The 10,945-nt window shown below is 41.5% G+C and overlaps 2 protein-coding genes across 3 annotated transcripts in view; one reads left to right on the forward strand and one right to left on the reverse strand.

Annotated features, from left to right (window-relative positions):
- The window catches only part of ssh1a (slingshot protein phosphatase 1a), a 70,064-nt gene extending 67,881 nt beyond the window's left edge, over positions 1-2,183 (reverse strand). For both annotated transcript variants that reach the window (XM_041886411.2, XM_041886403.2), the window contains exon 1: positions 1,209-2,183. In XM_041886411.2, coding sequence (XP_041742345.1) covers positions 1,209-1,289 — 81 coding nt within the window. In that variant the 5' untranslated portion in view covers positions 1,290-2,183. The remainder of the gene's footprint in view (positions 1-1,208) is intronic.
- A 147-nt stretch (positions 2,184-2,330) lies between these two features.
- LOC121573991 (D-amino-acid oxidase) lies at positions 2,331-10,888 on the forward strand. Its single transcript, XM_041886442.1, has 11 exons — positions 2,331-2,413; positions 3,382-3,577; positions 3,885-3,999; positions 4,492-4,568; positions 4,770-4,835; positions 5,251-5,305; positions 5,766-5,870; positions 5,958-6,040; positions 6,239-6,356; positions 8,122-8,220; positions 10,211-10,888. The coding sequence occupies exons 2-11, from the start codon at positions 3,384-3,386 to the stop codon at positions 10,334-10,336; spliced, it is 1,038 nt and encodes a 345-aa protein (XP_041742376.1). The 5' UTR covers positions 2,331-2,413; positions 3,382-3,383; the 3' UTR covers positions 10,337-10,888.
- The last annotated feature ends 57 nt before the right edge of the window (positions 10,889-10,945 follow it).

Genomic DNA, 10,945 nt, shown 5'->3' on the forward strand with positions numbered 1-10,945 from the left:
TCTATTAACAGTTAGCACCCCCAACTGGTCGAGAAGGTGTACTATCACTTCAATAACAGTACTTGGACTGTAGCTTCTATATGAGTGGCATCTACATGCCATGGGAGTGATTTGTATAGGCCTAGGCATAACTGTTATATTTTGGAATAGCAAAAAGTGGTCATGTTATTGTTTAGAATGACCTTGCATTTTGTGATGGGATTAATGCATTGGCTACAGTTAATACTGACTCATGGTTCATCTGACTAAAATAAAAAACACAACATGAGTCCCTTTGTCATGTTGCAAGTGTTCAAGATGGCAAAGGATGACATTTTTTACTAGTCTATATTGTCAGGCTCTACTCTGTATGGGAAATGACTAGGCCTCTACCACATGACATGGCTGTAGGAAGTTATGCCACATTTCACCTCATTGACAGTTCTTTTAGAAGACAAAAATAGTATAGAACAGCACATACTGTCCATTATAACTCTGGCTTTGGCAAAAGTAGCTAGCTAGATAAATGTCAACATTTTGGCCTACCAAATTTTATGCCACCACTACAGTACACACTGAAAATGTGTTAGCTGGCTAGCAAGCTAGTTTACTGCATTCACCAGAAGAATGGAGAAGAAAACAGCAACGACCTTGTTTAAAAGCACTTCCATTTAACTAGCAAACTAGCTACTACTAAATAGTTTTGTGGGTTTTAAAGTTCAAAAATTGTAACAACGTTGTGTGCAATAAAATTATATGTTTAATACATACTCAGTGATAAACAAACAGGTACCTATGCAGGATAAGAATGCTAACTAGGTACCTAATGCCAGAGTAATTTGGAAATGGCTAGTAGTAACTTGATAATGCCACAGCTAATGTTGGTCATTAGCATGTTAACGTTAAATCAATTGCTAATTAGTTAAGGCAAATAAGTATACGCTAGCTAACCAGGTAGCCTACATGTATTGTGGGTTAGCTACCTAATAACTTTATTAGCTAGCAATAGCATTGTTACTGACATGCAACTTTGCTTGCTAGCTTTTCCAAACAGCTAGCTACCTTGCTAGTGATGGAGTTGAGGCTAGTACTAAGCTAGCTTATCCCATCGCTCCAAAACACTAGCTACTAGGCCTACCTATCCTATGTTACTCCCACGTATCCCAGGTGTTTTCTTGCGCGCTTTCTTTACGTTTTTAGAACATCTCTCCAGCTATTGCCAAACTTACCTCCCCCGCGTTGGTGGTGGTAGTGCTGGCTGTGGATGCAGCGCTTGGGGTAGGAGAGCGCTTCAAAGTAACCAGAGCCATGACTGGGAGAATCTGCACAGGCCGGTGTAGCCTGCCCAGGCAGAGAATGGCTTTATTTCGGGTGAAGAACCTGGGGAAGTTGCTGCTTGATGTCAACGTCTATAGCGGTCGAAGCAGAGAATTTCATCGTCGTTACATCTCCATCGTCCTAAAATCTGGCAGCCAGTGCCTCAGGTGTTGCTTTTGAATGTTCTCTAATACAAATAAATTAATGTAATATTAAGAACGTGCAGTGCAGACACATATCGTTCATCATGCTGCGGATTTCACACTAGCTAGCCTCGGTAGCCTGCACAAAATCCGCTTCAACCATGCGAGAGGATGTAGGGATGCGAGCGTATATCACAATGCCAGCCAACCAGACAGCTAGCGCTGCTGTCTGAGTGTGTTGATGCTGAATTCAAACGTTTAGTGGTCTGGTCCAATGGATGTTAGGCTACTATCAGAATCTGTCTTCCTGTTTAAACAGTGACCGTATTTAACTGAGCCTGTCGGTAAAAAAAAAAAAACGTTATTTCTCAAAAGTGACATGCTTTCCCACGCGTTTTACTGGGACTTTCGCGGGAGATTTGCGTGATAATTCGAAAGGAATTTTTGCCGCGAATCCTCATCTCAAAATTAGGATCAGTGCGCGGATTCGATTATGCTGAACTGCGGGGCAGCGGGCTAAGGCCAGTCACGTCATCGGGCGAAAGTGGGGTAGAGGGGCACCCTTCCTAAATCGAACAGTAACTGTACCGCTCGGTCATTTTGTCGACATCAAAGATATATGTATATACCTTTGTTAGAAAGAATACTATATGTCCCTTGACTTAGTGATGCTGAATGTAAAAAATTGCTCAACATACCCCTCTCTCCCCTACAGGCCTTATTGGTTCAAGTACGGTGAAAGTTTTTTATGTAACCTAGTAGAAGTATATGGCTTTTTTATTCAATTAGTTTTAACAAAATATTTGTCGACAGCATTCATTGCCAGTCAAGGCTACTAGGGTGGGATATTTTTATTTTCATATTCAAGCCTTTATCTGCAACGTAGACCCTAGACGACTTCTGTAGTTTGGACTGACCATGTGACGCTATATTTGGAGGCGGGTTGTCAACTAGAGGACAAGGCAACTTCAAAGGTAAATCCAGTTTTTCTGCCGTCTACATTTTTATAATGATTTCGAGTTTAATTTCACATCTTTTGAATTATTTCTTAATAATCTTTTCTTACTAAACATTCTGCATCCAACCAATGAATGATCGCCATTTCGAGAATGTTTCCATTTCCAAGTTGCAACAACGCCATCAAATCTCGAGCAAAATAGATACAGTAGTAGCCTACTTCGCACTGTTGCAATGTTTCTAACCTGCAAGTAGCTTACTTATTATATACCAATCTCTACAGGCTATATTGTTACTTTTTGAGTTGCCAATGTTGTTTTCAGAAGGACTTGTCAAAGTATGGACAGGTGCAGGGTGCAGCAATAAAGCTAATGAACTTGATTAAATTGCAACTATTATGTTCAAATCACTGAGGGTAGCCTATAGTCTGTAATGGTGAAGATTGATTCATTGTCACTGTTTATAGTCTATTTGTGGAATAAATAAATACAATAGTTGTTCAGTCAATGTAATGCAACTACACAAACCCTCAACCCCATTTTACATTTTATTCATTTAGCAGACGCTCTTATCCAGAGCGACTTACAGTTAGTGCATACATTTTCATACTGGCCCCCCGTTGCAAGCGCCATGCTCTACCAACTGAGCTACACGGGGCTACACCCTGATCTGAATGTGTTTAATGTTATGCATAATGTTTCTTGTTCAGTTTTTTGTTTTTGTTTTGATATATATTTATATTCAGGTTTTTTCAGTTTTTCACAATTTCACGTTACTTCATACAGTTAGATGGGTCAGAGGGTCAGGTACACTCAAGGACATGTAAATGTTTACATTGTTAAAAGTTATATGGAATGTTAGCAGATTCTGAGCAGAACCAAGGTCACAAAGAATGGACACAAATCAGATACAAAAATAAATAATAATAATAATAATAATAACAAAAGCAGAAACAACAGTCAACTATTGTGTTTGTTATCTCCAGACATGCGTGTGGCAGTGATCGGAGCTGGGGTCAGTGGCCTGTCCACGGCTCAAAGTATCTATGAGCAGTACCACTCTACAGTCAGTCCACTGACCATTGAGGTGTATGCAGATCGCTTCACCCCACTGACCACCAGCGATGGGGCTGCAGGATTCTGGCAGCCATACCTCTACGACAAGGGCAATGTCCAGGAGACGTGAGAGGGCTTTCTGCTTGGCTCTATGAATACCAGTGGAGGCTGCTGAGGGTAGAACGGCTCATACTAATGGCCGGAATGGAGCAAATGGAATGGGATCAAACACCTGGAAACCATGTGTTTGATATATTTGATACCATTCCACTGATTCCGCTCCAGTCATTACCACGAGCCCGTTTTCCCCAATTAAGGTGCCACCAACATCCTGTGATGACTACATTTTGTGCATGCCTGTAGTCAGTGAATCAATATAATGCCTTATAAGTGAATGCTTACACTGTATCACTCTGTATGTGTTCTTTTGCAGTAAATGGTGTAAGGAGACGTTTGACTACCTGCTGAGCTTCCTGAGCTCCCCAGACTCTATCAAAATGGGAATTTTCCTCCAGTCTGGCTATAACCTTTGCAGTGAGCCTGCACCAGTGAGTATTAGTGTATCTACAGCTAAACAGCATAGATTCACCCTCAGATAACAGTACACCATGTTCACTGGCCCATACCTCATCACTCACATGGAGGCAGGGTCTAGCAGTTGAACATTTTAAGCTGTTAAAATGTCCATCTACTTCTGTATAAGCCTTTTGCTGAAGTAGATTAACTTGAGCCCAAATTCCTGTTCCACCATCTGTGTCATTACAGCGTAGCAATGGTCTATCGTAGCAGTGGCTTCACTCAGTTTGTATTTTCTGAATAGAGTCTGAATACACTTAGCCCATCTGAATAGTCTACTGTTCAGCATTAAAAAGACAGGTCCATGATATAATTAGAAGACATTGCCACACTGTATGCTCTCTCTGTCACAAGGCTAAAGGATTAATGAAGCCTCTGCATTACAACCGTAAACCAGCACAGGCATGGAAGGTAATGAAAATAAATGAGTAACTAATAACTATATTCACTCTCTTTTATTGTAGGATCCCTCTTTTAAAGATAGTGTGCTGGGCTTCAGACAGCTTACTGAGCGAGAGCTGGAGCTGTTTCCTGGATACTGGTACTTTGTTGGGAAACATTTGCTATGTTGTTGTTGCATTAGTCACGTTGGCTGTTGTCATTTGTCCACAGGAGTCATGCAACCCTATACAGCTGATGACTTTAGAATGAGTCTTGTCATGCAGCATGTACCCCTATCAGTTGTCATTGTTTTTGACACTCACTGTCATTCTCCCCTTGTTTATGTTGGGGGGCCTTTTAGCTATGGGTGGTTCAACACTGCTCTCATGGTGGAGGGAAAAAGTTACTTGCCTTGGCTGATGGACTGGTGAGCGATTTACTTATCTTATCAGTGATATCCCAAAAAGTGTTGATAGTTCACACACAGGGCGATATGATTAGGCGTTTCCATGTCGCAAGGTAACTAACTATATTTGACATCAATCTATGACCAGATTAGTTCATTACAAAATATAACATTTTAAAGCTGTTGGATTTTTACAAATGGTCAAGCATGATTTGTTTGAGAATAACTTTATATTGGCACAGCTGTGGGATAAACTGGGTTTATCTAGTGGGAAGGGGAAGCAACAGATCATGTGTTATTTATATCTTATGGTGGTTTCATCATCTATCAAGGTCAATATTACGTTTTAGCACCCAACCTCACATCATAAAAATAGGTGAAGTTTGGGTTCCCTGTATTACTTCATTTTCTATATACCTTTATCTGATGTTTCTAGGTTACAGAAGAGAGGTGTGAAATTTTACCAGAGGAAGATAGAGTCCTTCAAAGTGGTGAGAGTTCTAAATGAATATAATGAACAGTGCAAGTTTAGAATGTGCTAAGACTCCCACCACACAAGGAGCATAAAGACAGAAGGTGCTGTATTTTCTGAGGCCCTCACTCTGTCCTGGGCCTCTTTTGTACCGATGACAGTAATTTGACTATGCTTATTTAATTTCCATCTAATCCAGGCATGTGTTTTCCTTACCCAACGGGAGTGCCTTACACAGTACAGTGCATTCATGCTCAGAGTGCAGCTCAACCATATTCGTTTTACCCAGTGTTTAATTTTGAGAAATAACCTAAAAGTATTCATATCCAATATCCAGTCATTAATGTCCTACAGACTACCCCAGAGAGAGGGAGAGCTTTGGCTTTCATAAACCCCTGTTCATGAATATCAGCAGTGTTTATTTATTTTTAATTCAACCTCCCAACTTTTCTTCCTTCCTTCTTGCCTGTTGAGTTCAGCTTGCGGAGAGTGGGGCGGACGTCATCATCAACTGCACAGGAGTGAGGTCAGGGGACCTCCAGCCTGACCCAGAGCTCACACCAGGCCGTGGGCAGATACTGAAGGTAAGAGTGCAAAGGTTGAAAGGTGAGTTTGGCAATTACAAAGGGGACATGGCTGATTATGTTCCTCTTAATCTGTCTGTGTTTCAGGTGGATGCTCCATGGCTTAAGCATTGGATCCTCACCCACAATTTCACTGCTGGAACCTACAATTCACCATACATTATACCAGGGTAAAGTGGATAAAATATCAATAATTCCACCTACTGCAGGTGTCAATAAAGCAGTTATTACACATTTTTCAAGCTGTTGCATATAATTACAGCGTCAAAGTATACGTTTGCCGAAGTATTCCTCCCATGTACTCTGTGTGTTTTTTATTTTGGAATACAGTGAATTGAAGCCTAAGACCTTATGCCCGGTCTCTGTAGGAGTCGTTCAGTGGTTGTTGGTGGGTGTTTCCAGCTGGGGAACTGGAGTGAGCAGAACAACTCTGAGGACCACAAGGAGATCTGGGAGGGGGCCTGCCAGCTGGAGCCCAGCCTCAAGGTCAGAAGTCACAGACCATTGAAAAGGTCCCTGATCTGACAGACATTGAATAGAGGGGTCATCACAGCACCTACAGTTGAAGTCTGAAGTTTACATACACCTTAGCCAAATACATTTAAACTCAGTTTTTCATAATTCCTGACATTTAATCCTAGTAAAAATTCCCTGTCTTAGGTCAGTTAGGATCACCACTTTATTTTAAGAATGTGAAATGTCAGAATAATAGTAGAGAGAATTATTTATTTCAGCTTTTATTTATTTCATCACATTCCCAGTGGGTCAGAAGTTTACATACACTCAATTAGTATTTGGTAGCATTGCCTTTAAATTGTTAAACTTCGGATAAATGTTTCGGGTAGCCTTCCACAAGCTTCCCACAATAAGTTGGGTGAATTTTGGTCCATTCCTCCTGACAGAGCTGGTGTAACTGAGTCAGGTTTGTAGACCTCCTTGCTCGCACACGCTTTTTCAGTTCTGCCCACAAGTGTTCTATAGGATTGAGGTCAGGGCTTTGTGATGGCCACTCCAATACCTTGACTTTGTTGTCCTTAAGCCATTTTCCACAACTTTGGAAGTATGTTTGGGGTCATTGTCCATTTTGGAAGACCCATTTGCGACCAAGCTTTAACTTCCTGACTGATGTCTTGAGATGTTACTTCAATATATCCACATAATTTTCCTTCCTCATGATGCTATCTATTTTGTGAAGTGCACCAGTCCCTCCTGCAGCAAAGCACCCCCACAGCATGATGCTGCCACCCCCGTGCTTCACGGTTGGGATGGTGTTCTTCGGCTTGCAAGGTACCCCCTTTTTCCTCCAAACATAATGATGGTCATTATGGGCAAACAGTTCTATTTTTGTTTCATCAGACCAGAGGACATTTCTCCAAAAGGTACGATCTTTGTCCCCATGTGCAGTTGCAAACCGTAGTCTGGCTTTTTTATGGCGGTTTTGGAGCAGTGGCTTCTTCCTTGCTGAGCGGCCTTTCAGGTTATGTCGATATAGGACTCGTTTTACTGTGGATATAGATACTTTTGTACCTGTTTCCTCCAGCATCTTCACAAGGTCCTTTGCTGTTGTTCTGGGATTGTTTTGCACTTTTCGCACCAAAGTACGTTCATCTCTAGGAGACAGAACGCGTCTCCTTCCTGAGCGGTATGAAGGCTGCGTGGTCCCATGGTGTTTATACTTGCGTACTATTGTTTGTACAGATGAATCTGGTACCTTCAGGTGTTTGGAAATTGCCCCCAAGGATGAACCAGACTTATGGGAAAATCAAAAGAAATCAGCCAAGACCTCAGAAAAAATATTGTAGACCTCCACGATGTCAAACAAAGATGCACTGAGTTTGAAGGTAGGCCTTGAAATACATCCACAGGTACACCTCCAATTGACTGGAATTTTCCAGGCTGTTTAAAAGGCACAGTCAACTTACCCACTGGAATTGTGATACAGTGAATTATAAGTGAAATAATCTGTCTGTAAACAATTGTTGAAAAAATTACTTGTGTCATGCACAAAGTAGATGTCCTAACCGACTTGCCAAAACTATAGTTTGTTAACAAGAAATTTGTGGAGTGGTTGAAAAACCTAAGTGTATGTAAACTTCTGACTTCAACTGTATGTTGAAATGGCTCAGCCATCAAACAAAATCAATGCTTCTCATCCAGTAGACAGAATACAAGTACAGATACAGAATAACTACATTAGCTAGCTCCTCCCTGTCTGTTTATTAATATGGCTCACCCCCCTCTGTCTCCTCAGCATGCCCGGATAGTGGAGGACTGGTCAGGGCTCAGGCCTGTTCGCAGTAAAGTCCGACTGGAGAGGGAGACCATGCAGTCTGGACCAACCACGTTTGAGGTGAGCCACCAAGAATAGACTGGTTACTACTTCTTCAGTAACCAAGATGTATTGTCTGGCTATTACATGCTGAACACACCGCTCGCGTCGCGTGCGCGAGCATTGCAAAATAAATGTACACATACATGTTATTCAATCATTGCACCCACACTGCTGGCGCGCGTCAACGAGCGTCTGCGTAGCCAGGCGCTAAAATAGAACTTGGTTGAATTTGTGACGCTTGACGCATTGCAAGTCCCACCTCTCCCATCTCCTCGTTGGTTTTTAGGAGCATATACCCATGTGGGGGATTGAAAGATGAACTGAGGTATACACTCCAGTCCAGTTGGTGGTGGTAATGCACCTTAAAGTTGGTTGCCAACCGCCATATAAAGTCCAAAGAAGAAGAAGCCTGAAGGAGGAGAGATTACTAGAAACTGACTCTGTTTACCCTTATCTGTGGATTAATTGTCGGAGTAGAGGACCTTATGCATTTCAGGTAAAATAACAACCCAATGTTTATATCCCAGGATAAATGTTTAATGCTTTTCGAGCTGTCCCCAAATTAATATAGTTGGTTCAGAGTTCATTTAGATTTTTCAACCTGCGTGTCCTGATCGCGTCTGGTGTGGGTGGACAAAATCAACATACGCGTGATGGCGCACACGCGGTCTGGTCAGCATGTTAGTGTTAGTCACCATTTAGGCTCCAGATTAGAAGTACAGTGAGGGGGAAAAAAGTATTTGATCCCCTGCTGATTTTGTACGTTTGCCCACTGACAAAGACATGATCAGTCTATAATTTTAATGGTAGGTTTATTTTAACAGTGAGAGACAGAATAACAACAAAAAAATCCAGAAAAACGCATGTCAAAATTTTTATAAATTGATTTGCATTTTAATGAGGGAAATAAGTATTTGACCCCTCTGCAAAACATGACTTAGTACTTGGTGGCAAAACCCTTGTTGGCAATCACAGAGGTCAGACGTTTCTTGTAGTTGGCCACCAGGTTTGCACACATCTCAGGAGGGATTTTGTCCCACTCCTCTATGCAGATCTTCTCCAAGTCATTAAGGTTTCAAGGCTGACGTTTGGCAACTCGAACCTTCAGCTCCCTCCACAGATTTTCTATGGGATTAAGGTCTGGAGACTGGCTAGGCCACTCCAGGACCTTAATGTGCTTCTTCTTGAGCCACTCCTTTGTTGCCTTGGCTGTGTGTTTTGGTTCATTGTCATGCTGGAATACCCATCCACTACCCATGTTCAATGCCCTGGCTGAGGGAAGGAGGTTCTCACCCAAGATTTGACGGTACATGGTCCCAGCTGCCTTGAGATCATTGACAAGATCCTCCCATGTAGTTCTGGGCTGATTCCTCACCATTCTCATGATCATTGCAACTCCACGAGGTGAGATCTTGCATGGAGCCCCAGGCCGAGGGAGATTGACAGTTCTTTTGTGTTTCTTCCTTTTGCGAATAATCGCACCAACTGTTGTCACCTTCTCACCAAGCTGCTTGGCGATGGTCTTGTAGCCCATTCCAGCCAAGTGTACAATCTTGTCAATCTTGTCCCTGACATCCTTGGAGAGCTCTTTGATCTTGGCCATGGTGGAGAGTTTGGAATCTGATTGATTGATTGCTTCTGTGGACAAATACTTTTTTACAGGTAACAAGGTGAGATTAGGAGCACTCCCTTTAAGAGTGTGCTCCTAATCTCAGCTCGTTACCTGTATAAAAGACACCTGGGAGCCAGAAATCTTTCTGATTGAGAGGGGGTCAAATACTTATTTCCCTCATTAAAATGCAAATCAATTTATAACATTTTTGACATGTGTTTTTCTGGATTTTTTTGTTGTTATTCTGTCTCTCACTGTTCAAATAAACCTACCATGAAAATTATAGACTGATCATTTCTTTGTCAGTGGGCAAACGTACAAAATCAGCAGGGGATCAAATACTTTTTTCCCTCACTGTACATAGACATAATACTGATATTAATGTGCTGTTTTCAGTTGATCCACAACTATGGCCATGGAGGATTCGGATTGACCATCCACCGAGGCTGTGCCCAGGAGGCAGCTCGGCTCTTCGGGGAGATATTGGAGCTGAAGGGCTGGGGGCCCAGGTCTCATTTGTAAACTAGTGGTTTATTACCTAAACAGCAGTAGCATCAGTATCTCACACAGGTCTGTATGGGACCATTTTAACATCAGAATGGTTTGCGAAGGAACCCGCATAGGAGGACACTCCTGGGGCCTTCAGACAACAATGAGGGTTCATTCATATTTGCAAGAGAACAACTACCTGATTAACCCGAGACCAGCTAACTTGGAACACAAAGACTACCAGCCACCCTTAAAATGGTTTCATGCCAGCCATCAGGATTGCTTTTATTGAATGCCAATTTTCTTTGTTGTGTAGTCATAACTATTAGCTAATAGATTTAAATCTATTTTGAAAAGTTAAGATTTTATATTGTAGTTAAAGAGATGCTAGTATATAGATAACATATTGAACCAATAAAATGTTTTCCAAAAATGTGATAAGCAAATCTCACATGTGACATAAAAATAGGACTGCAATATCAAACTAAGATTTTAAATATCTTATTATTAATAATATTCTATTGTGATTTCTAAAACTTATGAGGTTTAAAAATGAATTAAGAAATAAATACTTCCACAATCCAACATTCTCCTTTTTTGAAACTTAATTTATTGTTGTATCATACACATTTACATCCAGTG

This window comes from Coregonus clupeaformis, chromosome 18, assembly GCF_020615455.1.
Source record: "Coregonus clupeaformis isolate EN_2021a chromosome 18, ASM2061545v1, whole genome shotgun sequence".
Classification (NCBI taxonomy): domain Eukaryota; kingdom Metazoa; phylum Chordata; class Actinopteri; order Salmoniformes; family Salmonidae; genus Coregonus; species Coregonus clupeaformis.